The 18,038-nt window shown below is 50.3% G+C and overlaps 6 protein-coding genes across 6 annotated transcripts; 5 read left to right on the top strand and 1 right to left on the bottom strand.

The window, feature by feature from the left end:
* Positions 1 to 504: 504 nt before the first annotated feature.
* On the top strand, positions 505 to 2,764 carry BO85DRAFT_252957 (uncharacterized protein). Its single transcript, XM_025654950.1, has 4 exons — positions 505 to 913; positions 1,009 to 1,120; positions 1,260 to 2,441; positions 2,579 to 2,764. Exons 1-4 carry the CDS (start codon positions 858 to 860, stop codon positions 2,699 to 2,701), a joined length of 1,473 nt encoding a protein of 490 aa, XP_025517821.1. The 5' UTR covers positions 505 to 857; the 3' UTR covers positions 2,702 to 2,764.
* A 1,034-nt stretch (positions 2,765 to 3,798) lies between these two features.
* BO85DRAFT_457950 (uncharacterized protein) lies at positions 3,799 to 6,745 on the top strand (the record flags this gene model as incomplete). Its single annotated transcript, XM_025661553.1, has 11 exons — positions 3,799 to 3,989; positions 4,042 to 4,111; positions 4,174 to 4,619; positions 5,016 to 5,032; positions 5,236 to 5,271; positions 5,403 to 5,476; positions 5,542 to 6,164; positions 6,228 to 6,396; positions 6,450 to 6,548; positions 6,607 to 6,662; positions 6,721 to 6,745. 11 exons carry the CDS (start codon positions 3,799 to 3,801, stop codon positions 6,743 to 6,745), a joined length of 1,806 nt encoding a protein of 601 aa, XP_025517820.1.
* A 589-nt stretch (positions 6,746 to 7,334) lies between these two features.
* On the top strand, positions 7,335 to 7,963 carry BO85DRAFT_486349 (uncharacterized protein; the record flags this gene model as incomplete). The annotated part of the gene is made up of 4 exons (XM_025663385.1): positions 7,335 to 7,384; positions 7,446 to 7,504; positions 7,567 to 7,713; positions 7,869 to 7,963. 4 exons carry the CDS (start codon positions 7,335 to 7,337, stop codon positions 7,961 to 7,963), a joined length of 351 nt encoding a protein of 116 aa, XP_025517819.1.
* Positions 7,713 to 8,956, bottom strand: BO85DRAFT_447764 (mitochondrial 54S ribosomal protein uL16m). The gene is made up of 3 exons (XM_025659785.1): positions 8,820 to 8,956; positions 8,290 to 8,757; positions 7,713 to 8,216 (listed from the first exon to the last, which is right to left on the bottom strand). Exons 1-3 carry the CDS (start codon positions 8,875 to 8,877, stop codon positions 8,038 to 8,040), a joined length of 705 nt encoding a protein of 234 aa, XP_025517818.1. The 5' UTR covers positions 8,878 to 8,956; the 3' UTR covers positions 7,713 to 8,037.
* Positions 8,957 to 9,120: 164 nt separating this feature from the next.
* BO85DRAFT_447763 (replication factor C subunit 1) lies at positions 9,121 to 12,847 on the top strand. The gene is made up of 5 exons (XM_025659784.1): positions 9,121 to 9,302; positions 9,386 to 9,407; positions 9,463 to 9,550; positions 9,604 to 11,969; positions 12,022 to 12,847. Exons 1-5 carry the CDS (start codon positions 9,216 to 9,218, stop codon positions 12,633 to 12,635), a joined length of 3,177 nt encoding a protein of 1,058 aa, XP_025517817.1. The 5' UTR covers positions 9,121 to 9,215; the 3' UTR covers positions 12,636 to 12,847.
* A 321-nt stretch (positions 12,848 to 13,168) lies between these two features.
* Positions 13,169 to 16,470, top strand: BO85DRAFT_393844 (Sin1 family protein). The gene is made up of 3 exons (XM_025656900.1): positions 13,169 to 13,482; positions 13,592 to 14,059; positions 14,124 to 16,470. The coding sequence occupies exons 1-3, from the start codon at positions 13,460 to 13,462 to the stop codon at positions 16,147 to 16,149; spliced, it is 2,517 nt and encodes an 838-aa protein (XP_025517816.1). The 5' UTR covers positions 13,169 to 13,459; the 3' UTR covers positions 16,150 to 16,470.
* Positions 16,471 to 18,038: the final 1,568 nt, after the last annotated feature.

Genomic DNA, 18,038 nt, shown 5'->3' with positions numbered 1-18,038 from the left:
ACGCAACAGACCCAAATTGTGTAATTTTGGTTTCCAGGAGGTATGAATCGGACCAATTTCCCAGTCCGGGGAGACTCGACCTTATCCGGCCCGATCGATTCCCATTTCTGGTGCCCATCCAATCTATCCATCCACCTATCCACATCTCCATTCATCCACCATGTATACTCACTCTCTGTCTGTCTGCTTTTTTTGTTCTTCCCCGCTGACAGGAATTCTTTTCCTTGATCATCCCTCAGCAAGGTGAGCCGTAAAACTGCTCCGGCTCCTCCGATCTGGACGATTCGCTACCATTGTGTCTACTGGAGTTCATACTTTCTTGGCTCCATTACACCAGCTGGTTTCCCCAGGTGACGGCTAGCGGTTGGTTGATAAAACCCCAAGTTTCGAGCGTGGCATAACGGGGGATCGTCGCCTTCCGCTTGGTCTGTAACCCCTGAACCACACCTGGGTTAACGGCCATTCCCCTCGTGTCTTGAACGACCGAGGTCGAATTTCTAATAGTCCGTCGCACGGATCCACGGCCGATCCTACATACAAAAAGGGCTGCCCTTCACGGAGCACGTACCACTCTGGGTAACCGCCGCGGAGCCAAGTGTTTGTGTTAGTTTCCTATTCTGTCAAGATCTTTAGGCCGGCTAGAAATGCTTGGATTTTAGTGCAGTATGTCCTGCCACTATCCTTTGATTTCCTGCAGAATTCATTCGTCTCTTTTTGTGGCCATGGTCTCGATTCTGTCAATCGGTGGTATACTCCCAAGATACAGTCTGACACCAGCAAATAGGTTGTTTCATTGTTTCACAACTCAGATCCAGACTTCAATGGCACGGTCATGGACTAAATGAGTTGGATGCACCATGGACTCAGCCACCATCATTCGTCAGCATCAGAGCAGTATCCGTGTTCTACGGCCGTAAGTATTCGTTATTCCCATTTTCGGCCACTTCTGGGTGACGTCGAGCACATCAACTACGGATCAATAGGCTGCGTCGATACTGACCGTAACAGAATTCTACGCGCATACGCACTTGGTTATTTATCTTCAACTACTCCTAGAGTAATAACCTGTCTACGGCGAATTCGGGGGCATGGCTTAAGCTTCGGAGAGCAGCTCAAGGAGGTATGTTAATGTTACCCTGATAGCATTAAGCCCGCTGCACCTATGCATCGTTCGTGATGCGTATACACACATGGAAATTTTCGCTGCCCTACCCGTCTACCATCAGGATAAGGCCGGTGTACTCATTCTGGCTATGCAGTTGTCCACCACATTGACAAGTACTCTACGGCTGGATGCTTTCCCGGCATTCTGTGCTGTACTCGTAGGGGGCTCAACCGTCTTTCCTCTGATTCTCTTACGATGTCTTGCGCATCTCGTTCGTAAGCTGGGTTTAAAACCCGGTCGTTCCAATGCATTGATTCACATGCGACTGGCTAGATTTGTTTCTGCGTTACTGTCCGCTTGGTTCAGTTTTCGTATTCTGAATCAAAGGCCTATCAGATTGCAGAGAGCTTGCGACGAATCTCAAGGTGGTACTGATTCAAAAAATGCTGCAGACCAGAGAAAGCTCGGACCGGAGCCGCATAGCCATCCCCAGTTCGCAGGTAGAACCATGGACCTCACTCTTTTCAGCCTTACCAGAGCGGTCGATTTGATGGTCTACATGGGTTGGGCAAACTGGCGGCGATGGCGAAAGTCAAAAAATCAGTGGAGTCTAGTGGAGCGTGTTGCTCCTCAACTCGCAGATGCGGGTGTGTTCGCCACGAGCGCAGCGATAGTTATGTGGGCATGGTTTTATATGCCTGAGAGGCTACCAAGATCTTACGGTAAATGGATAGGAGAAGTAGCAAAGGTGGATGGCCGCCTGATTGAAGCACTTCGCCGTGCTAGGCACGGTGTCTTTGTGTACGGAAAAGACACCGGGCAAGCATCACTACTTCAGTCCATGTGCAAAGATTATAATTGGCCCGTGGAATGGGGAGACCCTTCCAAGACCATCCCGATACCGTGTGAGATGGTCCACATGGGTAGTGGCCATAGCTGTGAAAAGCATGCTCTGTCTCGATTCACTCGAACATTCAAGTTCGCCTGTGCTACCTACATACCTCTGCAGATCATCTTTCGTTTGCGGTCAGTAAAGTCCATGGCATCCCTCAAACAGCCCATAGCTGCTGCCTTGCGCTCATCTGCCTTCCTTGCTTCATTTGTGAGCTTGTTCTACTACTCTGTCTGTCTTGCAAGAACAAGGATCGGTCCCAAAGTATTTCACCGTGAAACAGTAACTCCAATGATGTGGGATTCTGGGCTCTGCGTCGGCGCCGGATGCCTGATGTGCGGTTGGAGCATACTCGTGGAGAACGCCCGGAAGCGACAGGAGATTTCACTATTTGTGGCTCCCAGGGCTGTCGCAACTGTTCTGCCAAGATATTACGAGAAACAGGTGAGTTCAAATACTTTTATATCACCCAGTGGTTGCAGAGCTTGGGAGTTGTCACACTCGTCTTGCCGCTCTCTGCGCCATCCCATTCTAGCTTCGTCGAACATTGTACCACTTTCTAACCGTTGTGGCTTATCTAGTATCAAAACCGGGAATGTATAGCATTTTCTATCAGCGCCGCCATTCTTCTTACTTGTCTCCAAGAGAGGCCTGATATGGTTCGGGGTGTATTTGGTCGAATCGGTAGAAGCGTGCTGGCGTGATTGCGCTGAGCGAACGGCGTTTGCGACCGGACCTTTACATGTATAGACTTATTGTTGTTTCTTTCGTCACTCTCACTGTAACTATACAGGGTATCATTAGGGGTTCTGATATGTATTATTATGCCATCATTGTTCGTCGAGAATTGAATGAACAAAAGCAAGCAATCTAGCCAGGTCTGTAGGTGTTTCACTCTCGAACAAAGCCATAGGGCAAAGAATCGCCATCTTGGTCAAGCGCAAATCTCCCGCCCCGATAAGTTTATCTGATCTCATTTTTCTCTCCTGGCCCACCATAGATGCCCGTTATTGGGAAACCGGCACCCTAAATTTGGGAGAGCCCAAGAATAAAAACTTGACGATTTCTTTAGTTTTCAGAGTGTCTAGAAGCTCATCTGAAACAGAAGACAAATGTTTTAGAGTTAATCTTATCCTAGGGGGAGATCAACCTGCCTTAATTCTACATTGGCAATATAAAGGGGTTGATAGGGCCAAAACTCGGCGTATCTCTTTATCGGATTTTGCTGCATCCAGGATGTTCAACAAGCTTTCTCTGGGTTTGAGACATCTTGTGATGGTACTTAGGGTACTACATACTTTAGTGCACCTAAAAGTGCTTTGACTTGAGTAGAAGGCATGTAGTCATATCATCATGATAGAACTTCATCTTAAACTTGTGGTAAGCTACTACTAAGTACCTACCACTACTTGCCCTACAGGTATATATTACCGAGCCTGGCTACAGTATCGCAGATGTTCACATTTGTTTGTTTGTCGTTCTCATACAGCCAAGCATCAATGTTATATACAAATAATCACAATGAGAATCAAGGTGCCTAAATTGTCCAAATCTCCTAAACAGACTAAAGTCATAGCCCTAGCAAGGTGAACGAGATGCCGAATCTGGTAGTTTGGGATAGAATTACAAGTCCCGGCTACCATCGGGCGCGCGGAACAAGGAAGGCGGCATTATAGGCGGTATAATACAACTGACAGAAAAGCATTGCCTGATCGTATCACGTGCTTCAGGTACCTTATCCCAATCGGAGTTCTAGATGGCATCTCTCCATATCTCCCCGCAGCGCATATAATCATTGACGATGTTCTCGCGCCCGATCTCCTCATGGGGTCGGCTTCCTTGGTCGGGCCCCGGCCTCCGCCCGGCCACCATCTCAAATACACGATGTGTTGACTCTGGGAGGAGATTCTTCACTCGCAATTCGTGTCTCCGGCAGAATATCAACGCACCTTTCAATACGCCACAGTCGAAAAAGCGCAATGCGTCGACAATGTATGTTGAAGGATCGCAATTGCATCAGTAGTTCCTGTCTAATAGGTCATAGGTACTATACAGCCAGTCTTATTCTCGGAACCGTTGCGCTTGCCTATGGCTCCGTCCCTCTGTACAAAATGGTTCGACAACCCTGCTCTTGAAATCTAGTCTGCGGCAGAGGCTAACGGCTTCACTCATACAGATCTGCCAACAAACCGGCTGGAACGGTCAACCCGTAGCTACTCACCGTGTAGGTGACGGCGATACCTCTTCCCGCGTCACTCCGGTCACCGACTCCCGTCGTTTGAGAATCACGTTTAATGGATCAGTTTCGGATGTTTTACCATGGAAGTTTACACCGCAACAACGTGAAGTTCGAGTTCTTCCGGGCGAGACAGCACTTGCATTCTTCACAGCGACAAACAAGGGCCCAACGGATATTATTGGTGTAGCGACGTATAGTGTCACTCCCGGACAGGTTGCTCCCTACTTCAGCAAGATCCAATGCTTTTGCTTCGACGAGCAGAAGCTGAATGCTGGAGAGTCGGTTGACATGCCGGTGTTCTTCTTCATCGACCCTGACTTTGCCAATGATCCAGCAATGAAGGGCATTGACACAATTACGCTCTCATATACCTTCTTCAGTAAGTCTCCCAGATCAAACCAATGATGAGGTATCATGTGGCTAATCAATGTGAAACAGAGGCGCGATATGATGACAATGGCGTCTTGAAGCCATTGCCGTCGAGCTAATGGCATGACTGATTGTTATGTACTACATACCAGGAGCCAAGCGATCAGACTCTCTACGACAACAGACTCGCAGTAAAATGCTTTTGAGCCGTATATACCCGAAATTACCCTGGCCTTGTGACATCCAGCGGAATGTCCCAGAGACCTGGCTCGCTCCGGTGTGACCCTCCGAGCAAATTCGGAAGACCCATCTCTCCTCTTGCATGGGCCAATTATGAAAACCTGAACCTGATGGTCCCAAGCACCCCACTGACCATCATTGTATCATAGATAGAGCATGTACATACAGAGAACTACTGAAGCTTTTCGTATGGAATGGGCGGGGTGACATATCATGTATAGTATTCAGGCGTTCAAACGTGAATTATAGAGGAATCATTGTTATACATCTATCACCTCAATGTAGACAAGGTTTATAATGTTTCTCTGGCTACTACGTACTTGACCGTCTCGATTGTAGATCTGCAATGATTTTGTAGGGCTGGACGTGATTGGTGAATTTGCTGCATAGTCAGCATAGGGCACGGACCGCCAATTAAGCTCGCGTGTCACGCCCGACGCGTCTGCGCCCGGCCTAAGCTATCTATCGGCTCTGAAGGGAAAGCATACTGCTGAGTGAAGACCCTGAAGCCTTTGACTATTGAACTGCACACTCAATTGCAAAAATGGCCTTGCTAGTCGACAAACTGCGGCCGCGGTCGCTAGATGCCCTCACATACCACCCCGAGCTGTCCGCGCGACTGAAATCATTGGTAAGGCAATTCAAGCTCATACTATTCACCTCGAGTACAATCCTCACAATGATGTCTGTTTCTAGGCGCAAAGCGGCGACTTCCCCCATCTGCTCATGTACGGACCCTCAGGCGCCGGCAAAAAGACACGAACCATCGCGACGCTCAAAGAATTGTACGGTTCCGGAGTCGAAAAGATCAAGATCGACGCTAGAGTCTTTCAAACGACAAGCAACCGCAAGCTCGAGTTCAATATAGTGTCTTCGGTCTATCACTTGGAGATCACCCCGTCAGATGTTGGAAACTATGATCGTGTTGTTGTGCAAGAGCTGTTGAAGGAGATTGCACAGACCCAGCAGGTCGATCTCTCGGCGAAGCAGCGCTTCAAGGTCGTTGTGATCAACGAGGCCGACCATCTTACTCGTGATGCGCAGGCAGCGCTGAGACGAACGATGGAGAAGTACAGTCCCAACTTGAGGTTGATTCTGTTGGCCAATAGCACCTCGAATATTATCGCTCCTATCCGATCCCGTACCCTGCTGGTCAGGGTTGCTGCTCCGAATGAAGAGGAAATCTGCACTGTACTGAGGAACGCGGCTAAAAAGGAAGGATGGCCTGAGGCAAGTGGGTTAAATAAGAGGATTGCTAAGGAGAGCGGGCGGAATCTTCGTCGCGCGCTTCTTATGTTTGAGGCTATCTATGCTCAGAAGTACGTCCTCGATTGGTTATCTATTGGGGTGCCAGAGCTAACGTGATCTGCCTCTTTTTCTAGTGAGAAAGTGACGGATAACACGCTCATCCCACCACCCGACTGGGAAGCTTTGATTGCGTTGACAGCCGAGGAGATCCTGGCTGAGCGATCGCCAGCTCGTCTGTTGCAAGTCCGCGCACGCTTATACGACCTTTTGACGCATTGCATACCACCGACTACTATTATCAAGGTTCGATCAGTACGTTTTAGGTGACTGGAACAGATATGCTAACTGGGATCTAGTCTTTGACATTTAACCTGATCACAAAGGTCGACGATGCTCTAAAGCCTGATGTCATCAGGTGGTCGGCGTTCTATGAGCACAGGATCACTCAAGGCAGCGTAAGGGTTCTCACTTGCTGCATGAATGTCGAAGATACACGGCTAATTTCCTCCACAGAAAGTAATCTTCCACCTCGAAGCATTCGTTGCCAAGTTCATGCGCATATACGAAAGGTTCGACTACCCCCAAATACCCCGAAACAGCTCAATTTATTCGCTAACCCGTGCACAGTTATCTTATGGGCATGGAATTTTAAAATCACGAAGACAATAATACCCAACGATTCTTAATGACTTCATTGTACACTACCGGGGGTCGTATCTCATCTGGACCACTATGGGACTCGTAGCTGAAACCCACCTCAGTATTTCTAGCATGCATTACTCCTGTATCTCTTAGAAGCCATAAAACTTAAATATATATCTTGCATTAAACGAATGCACACCGAAACCCTGGTACCAGCTCACAGCAAGCGAATCAACACCCAACTAAGCATAAGCAAAATACTGACTATACCAAGCCAACCACCAACTAAAAAGTAGTACATCCTCGTATCCCCAAACCCAAGTCAACGACATGTGATCAAGCATCAAGATCAACCGAAAGCAGCCAGGAACAAAACACGAAGTGGGCGTTAACCTCTCCACAGAACCTTGGTAGAGATGACATCTTGATCGTCTAGATGGCTAGTAGATAGACTACGTCATCATCCCATAGATGATGATCCACCACAACCACAACCATATCCCCCGACTTCTCCCCGAGACTCTGAACTACTTACCTACCTTCAAAAATCAATTATCTATTCATAAAATATCACACATACTGAACATCCACTTTGAATAATGTCTGGCACTAATCTCATGGACATCGAGCCTGGTGGTGAGAACACGCAGTATGTCCAGCCTACTACATTTGTTTCCAAGGTTAAAATTAATGCTAATGGTGGGTGTAAGGTATGAATCTATCCGGTTGTTTACGGAGACACCGGCGAAGCAGACGGGGCAGTTGGGTGGTATGTTATATTATCTTCATCTTATCCTATGGTTATGTAGCAACCGACTAAGTTGCTCGCAGGACACTCCCAACATACCGTCAGCGAGATGAGAACAACACTTGACGACGACCGGAATGGAAACAAGGAGCAGTACAGGGATACTCCGCTAGCACGACAGCTGGAGAAGGGCGAGGGTACGACAGGTCTTACGGGAATCACAGATATAGGTAGGTACAGTATAGTTTGATATTTCTCTTTTTCCTAACTCCGCATATTCATATGAAAATACATCGACACCTGCGACAAAGCGGGAAAGAAAAATAGATAAAACATGACAGATATAGAGAGTCTAGAAGCTGATGATGATGATAATGTACACAAGACCTGAAGCCCGAAACCCCAGAAGAGGGTGCTGCGCTGGCGGCGAAAATCAGGAGAGAACAAGGGTATGGACCTGGTTCGGGCGTCGGGGCTTAGATGTCATGACGTTGTGAATGAACCGAGGTGGATTGACGTGAGTGAGAGGTTTGGTTGAGAGAAAGCGCTCTGAATTATTGGGGAGCAGAAGGACTGGAGGAGGACGAGGTCGAGGTCGGGGGGTTCGGTAGGTCCTGAGTACCGAGGGCTGGGCTTCTGCGTGCGCGTTTGAGGCTCTCCAGAGTCACTCCATTGCCAAGTTTCGTCAGTCCAACGACCGGTGGGTCGCCCTTCTTCACAAATTCCCAGAGGCCTGCCGCAGTTGTATTATTAGTTCACCGTATGTCGATAATTGAAGATATATAATCAAGTGAGAGTTAACATACCGGGCAGCTTGTGGCCGGCCAGACGGAAGGCCTCCCTGGCGACCTTTTCGTGCAGATCACCCTTGAGCTCAAAGACGATTCTGCTCACGCCAACCTTCGCAGTCCAGTAGTCGAACTTTCCCTTACCCTTACCCATACGCTGTTCATTGCCCTTGGTGTAGACACCGATGTTTGCGCTCACGCGCTTGTACAATGTGTAGTTCATACCCCTCAGACGTCTCTTGATCGTATCCTCTGCAATTTTCAGCGACGCAGCGGGCAACCGGCGGTCGTGGTCCTTCATCCGCAAGCCATAATCACCCCAGACGACAGTGGTACCGCGGGAAGAACCACCAGTTGCGACATGCGGACGACCCTTCGGGGACTTGGATCTCTCGGCGAACTTAGGGGTAAGCCAATCGAGGGCAGGCGAGGTCGTCGAGAAGCATCGCGATAGCGGGAAAGCCGTGAATGGCGTCGACAGACCTACTGTACGGCATCGGAGTCAGGATATAAAAAACTTTTCTTGGGGAGGCTTGCGGGAATCTCACACGACGGCCGGAGGAATGCCATCTGAGGCCCCGAGAACATCTTCAGCTGCGGACCCATTGTGAATCGTGGCAATCGGCCCTGCTTGGACTGAATGGGGGGACCGGAAGGATGATGGATGGACCGCAGACTGACTTTCAGGCCATCGGCTTCACTCCAGCGCCGATTCCACTTCCCGAAAGGGAAGAAAGTGCTGCGCACGTGCCACACGCGTGCCACCCTTAGGTAAGCCAATTAAGTCACGTCTCCCGCCGGCGAGCTCCAGGCAGCGCGTCGTGTTTCTTGGGAAGCTGCCTGTGCTGTGCTAGTTGGGTGTCCGTCAGCATCGTTTCTGGGTCGCTTAAATATCCTGCTCAACCATTGCGCTCCGGGGCATGCTCCATTAATCATCTGTCGCCATGCCTGCTGATATTCGGAGCTTTTTTGGCGGCAAGTCTAGTCAAGGCTCCAACCCATCTCCCGCAAAGCCCGCGCCGAAGAAAGAGGTATGTGAATCCCCCGATGCGCATAAGCATTTCATGCTGCATGCGAATCGCCGATGGATTTACTGACATTGGTACCAAATCAGGAGCCTTCTACGAGAAAAAAGAGTAAGAGAACTGGTTATCAGTTTTGTCCCGCAATATCTTATTGATGCGCGTACAGGGACTAGAAAGGTTGTAGACGACAGTGATGAGGAGGAGGTTATTGCTACCAAGACCGCAAGCCCGAAGGTGAAGGCTCCGAGCAAGCCGTATGTCTGCCCTAATGCGACTCTACCCGCTGTATTTGCTAACAGTTACTCAGAAAGCCAGAAGTATCGAAGGGTGAACCCACAACTTCGTCGGACTATTTCGCATCTAGCAAGAAGAGAGGCAGGCCTGCCAAGGAGGCCAAGACATCCCAGCCTGCTGTCACTGAAGAACCTGAAGCGAAGCCGTCCCCGAAACCGAAAACGTCTACGAGCACCGAAAAACCTGCACCAAGACCTCAACGCGGCACACGAAAGGCTACCACAATTGTTGAGGACGATGAACTCGGTGACGATGACATCCATGCGACAGAGTACAAGAAACCAGGCAAGGGGGATGATGATTATGTCGAGGAAGAGGACAAAGACAGCGACAGTGATTTCGAGGAACTTGCGGTAAAGCCAGCTAGTGCCGCCTCCGGAAGACAGGGACGACAGAAGCAGGCAGCCGCGGAATCAGATGAGGATGTGGTTATGGAGGACCTGCCCAAGCGACCTTCCAGAGCTGCCAAGTCAGCCGCCTCCCAACCAGCGCGCAAACGCAAATCCGAAGTTCTTGAGAAGGACGAGGATTATGATACTAAGTCTAGTCCTAAGAAGGCTGCGGAGACGAAAGCCGCTCCCCGTACACCTAAGAAGCCAAGGGCATCTGCCAAAACAGATCGACCTGAAAGCAAGGAGATTCAGGATATATTTGACAGCATACCTACGATCAGACCACCCTCTCCCCCGCGCGAGACTGGTGAAAAGGCCAAGTTCAACTACGCTGCTCACGCACAGCGCTCGCGGTCACCAGTAGCTGGGGGGGCGGACATACCACAGGGAGCGGAAAATTGTCTTGCAGGGCTGTCTTTCGTTTTCACTGGTGTCTTGGATACGCTCGGCCGCGATGAAGGGCAAAACTTGGTGAAGAAGTATGGTGGTAAAGTCACTGGGGCACCTAGTTCCAAAACCAGCTATGTCGTCCTGGGAGCAGATGCCGGGCCTAAAAAGCTGGCAACGATTAAGCAGCACAGCCTAAAGACAATCAACGAGGAGGGGCTTTTCGAGCTTATCCGTCGACTTCCAGCCAATGGTGGAGATGGGAAAGCGGCAGAGCAACATGAGGCGAAAAAGAAAGCAGAGGAAGAAAAAATTCGCGCGATGGCCGCAGAGATCGACCGGGAGGAGAAGCGCAAGGCGGCGGCTGCGCGCAGCACGGCTCCCTCAGGACCTCAACCGCCTTCAAGTTCGCAAAGTACGACGCAAAGCACGAAGACAGACGACCGCCTGTGGACTACCAAATATGCACCGACATCGATGAATATGATTTGTGGTAACAAAGGTGTTGTCGAGAAACTACAGAACTGGCTTCGCGACTGGCACAAGAATGCCAAGGCTGGATTCAACAAGCCAGGGAAGGATGGGTCAGGAATGTATCGCTCTGTCATGATTCACGGACCGCCTGGAATTGGCAAGACTACAGCAGCACATCTGGTGGCAAAGCTAGAAGGGTACGATGTCGTGGAGACGAATGCAAGTGACACAAGAAGCAAGAAGCTCGTGGAAAACGGCCTTCTCGGTGTTTTGGATACAACTTCGCTACAAGGCTACTTTTCGGGTGTTGGCAAGAAGGTGGAAAGTGCGAAGAAGAACTTGGTCCTCATCATGGATGAAGTTGACGGCATGTCCGCCGGTGATAGAGGTGGTGTAGGAGCACTCGCCTCCATCGCCAAGAAGACTCACATCCCGCTGATTTTGATCTGTAATGAGCGAAGGCTCCCGAAAATGAAGCCTTTCGATCATGTCACATATGAACTTCCGTTCAGACGGCCGACGGCCGAGCAGATTAGAGCCCGACTGTCGACCATCTGCTTCCGCGAGGGCTTGAGGATCCCGCCTCAGGTCTTGGACAGTCTGATTGAAGGCACCAACGCGGACATCCGGCAAGTTATCAACATGCTTGCAACCGTGAAACTAGACCAGACAAACCTAGACTTCGAAAAGGGGAAGCAAATGTCTAAAGCATGGGAAAAGCACATCGTTCTGAAGCCCTGGGATATTGTCGGCAAGATTCTCAGTGCGCAAATGTTCTCGCCAAGCTCAAAGGCTACGTTGAATGATAAAATCGAACTCTACTTCAACGATCACGAGTTTAGTCCTCTGATGCTTCAAGAGAACTATCTGAAAACCCGACCGGCGTTGACTGGCGCCTATCATGGCAGAGAACAGAAGCTGAAACAACTTGAACTAATGGACAACGCTGCTTCAAGCATCAGTGATGGTGATCTCGTTGACAAAATGATTCATGGTACTCAGCAGCAATGGAGTCTGATGCCTACCCATGCCGTGTTCAGTTTTGTCCGGCCAGCCAGCTATACGTACGGAAACATGATGGAGCGGCCCGGGTTTACTAGTTGGCTGGGACAGAACAGTAAACAAGGTTTGTGCGATCTGTTGGCTATCATAGTTTGCAGTGCTAACACCAATTATAGGCAAGCTTTGGCGTTACATCAAAGAAATTCAGGGTCATATGCGTCTTCGCGCATCTGGTGATCGAGATGAGATTCGACAACAGTATATGCCGCTCCTCTGGGACAGGCTAGTCCGCCGATTAATGGTGGAAGGCAAGGATAGTGTCGACGATGTCATCGATTTCATGGACAGCTATTTCCTTACGCGCGAGGACTGGGATGCCTTGGTAGAACTTGGGCTGGGACCTATGGATGAATCCAATGTGAAGCTGCAGACACAGACGAAAGCAGCATTCACACGGATCTATAACCAGCGCTCCCATCCCCTCCCCTTCATTAAGGCCAGCAGTATTGCTGCTCCGAAGAAGATGCCGAAGGAGAAGCCTGACATCGAAGATGCCCTTGAGGAGTCGGATGAGGAAGAGGTGCTCGAAGACGACTCAAAGGACAACGACGAGAACGAAGAGCTTGATTTGAAGAAGGACAAGTATGTTCGCGTGCCCAAGAAGGCGGCGAAGGGCGGAGCAGCCAAAGGAAAGAAATCGAAGAAGGCAGCAGCGGGCGATGATGATTTTATCGACGACGAGGAAGAGAAACCCAAGAAAGCTCGAGGCCGGAAACCCAAGGCCAAATGATCTAGAAATTGGGAGAGCGACGGAGTCATCACCTCCGGTTTATGTCCATGTATTATCAGTTCTGTTAGTATAATGAGCGGGCTACTAGCGATGTCACCATCAGCAGTGGATGATTATTGTTTTTGTGTGATTATCATCGCATTATCAGCTTGGAATGAATCACTCCAATTGTATGATAGACCATATTATGAAATTCCAAGGTTGTACGGTGATCTCTTCATTGCTTCGTATACTGGGTAGTACCCCGCATCTATCCATCGCCGGGACCAAAGAGTTGCACACTGTAAAGGATATACGAAAATCCAATACTAAGGCATGTCCCTCGGTAGCTAATTTGCCTTGCATAGACTAGTAACCGTGCAAGGATAAAGGGAACCACCCTCTTGGGTCCGACAAAGGAGACGTCGGTGTGTCAGAGGAATGGTTGCGGCGGTGCGGAGATCGGCCACGGGATCTCCAGGCCATCCATCTTCTGCCCGCGACGGCTGAGCCTGCAAGTGCTTTTGATCCCCACACAACCTCATCGCCGCAGGACGCTCTTCCTCGTCCCTTTGCGTTGCTTATCCCTCATTTCTTACCATCAGGCTGGTCCTGCATTCACATCCCACGGTCGCTCTCTTTTCCTACTACTTTTTTTTTTCGGCCTGCTCCAGTTCAGCGCATCCATCCATTTCCCCTTGTTGCACCAGCCCGGAGATCATGCCCACTCGAATTCCGACAGCGGTTTCGCTCTTCCTGGAGTAAATGGTCGTTCTTCCATAATTGTGACGAGGCCTACTCTATCTCTTACTACTCATCTCTTTTTCTTGCAGCGATTGGTAACCATGTCTCTTCTCCACAATGAAGAGTAGGTGTCTGACCCCGCGACCCATCTCGCGTCCACCCCCCTCCCCTCATCTTCCCCCCCGGTGATCGCACACATGCAGTGTTGAGCCAACGGACTAACCAAATCTCAGTTTCACAATCTGGCAGTTGCGCACTTCCTATCTGTCGACCATAAAGGACGGCATAGGCGATAGGCTTATCAACGTGAACAACACTGTGCTCAACACGCCAGGATTCCGCGCAGCTGGCTGGTCTTCGGCTTCTACAAACCCCAATACGCAGAGCGCGGCTGCCCACATTAAGCGGACAAATTCACCACCGATCCCCACCACTACGGCGGTTACCTCGGAATATTACCAGTTGGGTGTTGCCCGAGACGATGCGCAGAGATTCGGCCTGGTGGATGAAGGTGACGATGACGAAGGGGGAATGGTGACTGGGAAGACCAATACAGAGCTGATTGGGCGTCGAAACCGCGGGAAACGAGTCCACCGGAGGGAACGACAGCAGCATGAGCAACAGAAACACAGAGAAGCGGAGGATGATGACAGCAGTGACCTGAGTGATGAGAGCGACGATGATGGGGACAGTGCTCGAAGGTGAGTCAATTGGCTCAAAGGATGCAGAGACCTGCATATGCAGTCTCATGCTCACGAATCATAGTGCTGCGAACCAGATCAAGTTCACGAAGATGCCCATACGAACTAGAGCCGGATCTTCACCCATACGCTCATCAGATCGCCAGGAAAGCCCTCAGGTCATGGTCACGTCTCCATCACATCCAACAATGGGCACCCATTACCGTACTGGCTCATTGGGAACGGCTGTTAGCAGCATAAACGAGCGGCCGCGGCGCGATACTACGACTACAGCCAGCAGTGACATATCTTCGGACAATGACCTGGATGCATCTGCCTTCAGAAGGCGTCAGATTTCGTTCTCTAGCCATGATCAGGTCATAGAACCTGCGAGAAGGAGAAATGGCCCACCGGGCCCTCGGGACCTGGAAGAACTCCATGAGCAAGCCGAGGACTCAGGAGCCGAATCTGTGGGTTCAGCCCTGTCATCTGATTTTGACGCAACGGCGGGTTCTGCATCATTACTTGCAGGGGTTGGGATCACGGGTAGCTTGGATTCATCATCGCCGGTTGCTCTGATGCACAAGTTGCAGAATGGCACGGGGTCACAGACAGCATCTCCAAGGAAACCCAGAGGCCCAGCACCAGAGCTCCAAGATCTGCCACCTCCGCGGCCAATCAGCACTGTCCAACCCGTTAGTTTGCTTTCCAAGGCACTTAATGCGCGCAAGAAAGCGCCGACGAACCCCGTGGAGAAATTCGCGGTGCTTTCAGGCAAAGGCTTGACCGATGTCCTGAATATCAAACTCTACCTGCCATTCTCCGCCGATCCCGATGAACCACTCGATTTGCCAATTGCGCGCGAGTCCAAACTTGCAGAGCAGCCTGCACCGGTAACAGTTGTGGAAGCAATCGGCTTAGCGCTTTGGAGATACAGCGAAGAAGGTCGCGAACCGGCTGTTGAACGCAGCAAGCTTACCGTGAATATGTGGACGCTGCGAATGGTGGAAGATGGCGAAGTCGAATATGATTTCCCCGCTTTAGGTCGAACATCGCCAATTGCCGACTTTACATCGAATAACAATCGGGCAGCTGGTCGACGGACACGAGGGAAACAGTATGATGAATTCGCGCTAGTCGAAGCATCGAAGGCGGAATTTGAAGCCAACGAGCGCCAGTTCCCCCAGTTTAGCCAGACAGCTTCTTCTGAGGATAGCGGAGAGGCACCTGCTCCGACGAGCGCCCCGACAAGCCAGCCGGTCCCGCAAAGCAAGGCACCTCGCCCGAACCCGATTTTGGGACAACCCTTCTCGTCGGCTTTGAACGACAATACACTAACACCCGCGGATCGGCCTGCCGTGCCCACGTCCCATGCCACACCTCGCCTGGGGGTGTCAAAGACACTGAAAATCCGGTTCATCAATGTCGAAGCGTCCACCCAGGTGACGACGCTCAACACGTCTACCGACAGCTACATCGCCGAGATCCTCGATTCGGTGTGCAAGCGATGGGGCCTGGACAAGGGGAACTATCTACTGAAGGTGATGGGATCCAATACGATCGCACCGCTAGACCGCACCGTGGAAGCCCTGGGCAATATCACGGAGCTGGACCTAGTGCGCCGACGATTCGGGCCGCAGTCACTAACGGGCTCCCCGGGCAGCTCCTCCCCGAACGCGCCGCTCCTCATCGACAGCACCAGCGCACCCAGCAAGAAGGGGAAGAAGAGCGGACAGCGCATGCTACACCCGCTCACGCAGAAGCAAGATCTCATTGGGGGATATTACCGGCGGTACTACGTCTGGCGCAAACAATCCATGGGCTTTACGCAATCCAACCACCGGATCTTGACGTTTGACAACGATTACATGCATATCATGCCGGCGGACACGGGCAAGACCGCGTCGGACACCAAGACACGGTCGATCAGCTTCAACGATGTCGTGGGATGCAAGGTGAGCCGGCGACACCCGAAGAATTTCCGGGTGGTGGTGTTGCGCGGCAACGATGCCAACGAGCAGAAGCGGTATGATTTTGAGGCACGCAATGCGCTGGAAGCGGTGGAAATCGTGGACGAGATCAAGAAGAACATGGCGCATTATCGCATCTAAGGCACGCATTGCTATTGTTATTTGCTTGCTGTTTTATGTAGGGAACCGAGAAGTGGAAGCGAGCCCTCCGACCTTTGTTTGGAGGGAGGTGCGGCGTTGCAATCTTTACTACTAGGTAGGAGTACATAGGCCGGGCAGCTTTTCGGGTTGGATTTGAAGTTTGCAGCAGCATGGAGCCAGGGCTACGGGGGGGAATCAACAACAATTGGAACAGACTTTTTCTTTCTTTCTTTCACAACTTCGCGGAAATAGCATCTGTTGATAGTGGCGGTGCGCATTTCATCCGTAGCGTGTACACTAACTGTTGGTATCTCAGGTGCTAAAGTAGGTTAAGTGGATGCAAGCGTCAAGATCAGTTCATAGTGAGCCTCCCGACCAACCAGGAGGCCGCCGGACGGGGGAATTCCTGACCGGTCAGGGGGCAGCTTGATTGGCTTCAACAAAGGGCAAGCCAAATGCCCCGAAGGCGGGGCGGTTTCCACTCGCCTTTCTTGGAGGATCCACCGGGGCGGTGATGAAGTCATCTTTCAGCGGTAAGCAATCAACTAACTAACTAGTTAACTAGTAAGTACGTAGTTAGTTAACAAGGCAACCTATGCTGCCAGCCAGCTGCCAGCTGCCCAACATGCATGTTGTTCGGGTCTTTAGAAAGTAGACAGTTTGCATATACCATAGACAGATAGATACTAATCCGCAAGGAAATACGGAGAGTGGTTGGTTCTGCACCCAGCAGTTTCATCTTCCCAGCTTCTCTTACCTACTAGTACTAAGTAGTAGGAGGCTCCTCGTTTCGGAATTCCAAGCCACACACACACTCGAGATCTGAAAACAGTGTTTGATGATGACCTCATCGGGGCGAGTCTGAACCCGGAAATGGGATTGGGAGACATGGATCTCGATAAGCGAGAAGGAGTGCGAAAGAATGCATCATTGATGATAATGTAGCAATTGAAGGGTCCATGGATCGAGAGGAGTGAGATCGGCTGGACCCGGTGGGTTCTTCTTATACTATTTGCCTGAAGCAGAGTTGTAATACAACTTTGGTATCTGGGGAAGTGTGAAAGAGAGTTGGTTCGGTTATCATCCCAAATGTCATGATGAGTGAGTGAGTTGTATTTATGGTACCACTGCAGTTATTTGACTGCTCTTTTTTACTGTGGGAAAATTACTGGCCCAGACAAAGTATGTTTTAGCGTTGGGGTGGAGTCGACAAAAGTGGTGATGGAGATAGTAAGTAGTAAGTAGCATAGCTTTCTTCGACTTGTGGCCGACCGACCGCTTTTAGACATAAGTAGGGAAGGGCGACTTGCCTTTAAATGGGTAGTTGTTTCGGTTAAGTTCATGTTGTAACGTGGAATAAGCGCATTTGGAAAAAGAGAGAATTAAACAAACAACTAACAAATAACTACTCTGAGTCTCTGACTGACTCTCTGTCAATGTCCACTAAGCCCAATTCATGCCGATTCACGCCAATCCAACCCCGCCTCTCTCTCTCTTTCTCTCCCTTTGCTTTCCCTTTTTCTCTAGTTTTTCCCACTCTCTTCTGTCCATCAAACTAATCAGAAAATAATTATAATGAAATAGGATAAATTATTGCGGTGCTTGTGCTCGTAGTATTTTTTTTTTACTAGCTAGTAGTAGTAGTAGTGCTGGTGGTCACTGCAGCATCTCTTTCCCTCCCCTCTGTCTCTCATCTCCTCTCCTTCTCTTCTCCTCTCTCTTTCTCCCCCTCACATCCAGCAACCATCATCAGCATCATCATCATCGATCCTCCCGCACACCAGCCATACTACTCTCTCTCTCCCACTCCAGTCCAAACATCCCTCCCAAGAGGTTCCCACACTCCCCCGCGTTACACATTTTCCTTTCCTATCCGGTCATCCTTACGG

This window comes from Aspergillus piperis (assembly GCF_003184755.1).
Source record: "Aspergillus piperis CBS 112811 unplaced genomic scaffold BO85scaffold_5, whole genome shotgun sequence".
Taxonomy (NCBI): Eukaryota; Fungi; Ascomycota; class Eurotiomycetes; order Eurotiales; family Aspergillaceae; genus Aspergillus; species Aspergillus piperis.
This window is presented reverse-complemented; position numbering and strand designations above follow the sequence as displayed.

Bases quoted from the DNA above. Each gene is read 5' to 3' on its own strand.
- BO85DRAFT_252957 (XM_025654950.1), top strand. From the start codon at position 858: ATGGACTCAGCCACCATCATTCGTCAGCATCAGAGCAGTATCCGTGTT. The intron at 1,121-1,259 runs GTATGTTAATGT...CTGGCTATGCAG, and splicing joins TCGGAGAGCAGCTCAAGGAG to TTGTCCACCACATTGACAAG. The intron at 2,442-2,578 runs GTGAGTTCAAAT...TGGCTTATCTAG, and splicing joins CAAGATATTACGAGAAACAG to TATCAAAACCGGGAATGTAT.
- BO85DRAFT_393844 (XM_025656900.1), top strand. From the start codon at position 13,460: ATGTCTCTTCTCCACAATGAAGA. The intron at 13,483-13,591 runs GTAGGTGTCTGA...ACCAAATCTCAG, and splicing joins TCTCTTCTCCACAATGAAGA to TTTCACAATCTGGCAGTTGC. The intron at 14,060-14,123 runs GTGAGTCAATTG...CACGAATCATAG, and splicing joins GATGGGGACAGTGCTCGAAG to TGCTGCGAACCAGATCAAGT.
- BO85DRAFT_447763 (XM_025659784.1), top strand. From the start codon at position 9,216: ATGCCTGCTGATATTCGGAGCTTTTTTGGCGGCAAGTCTAGTCAAGGC. The intron at 9,303-9,385 runs GTATGTGAATCC...GTACCAAATCAG, and splicing joins AGCCCGCGCCGAAGAAAGAG to GAGCCTTCTACGAGAAAAAA. The intron at 11,970-12,021 runs GTTTGTGCGATC...CACCAATTATAG, and splicing joins GGGACAGAACAGTAAACAAG to GCAAGCTTTGGCGTTACATC.
- BO85DRAFT_447764 (XM_025659785.1), bottom strand. From the start codon at position 8,877: ATGGGTCCGCAGCTGAAGATGTTCTCGGGGCCTCAGATGGCATTCCTC. The intron at 8,758-8,819 runs GTGAGATTCCCG...GATGCCGTACAG, and splicing joins GGCATTCCTCCGGCCGTCGT to TAGGTCTGTCGACGCCATTC. The intron at 8,217-8,289 runs GTATGTTAACTC...CAACTGCGGCAG, and splicing joins GGCCGGCCACAAGCTGCCCG to GCCTCTGGGAATTTGTGAAG.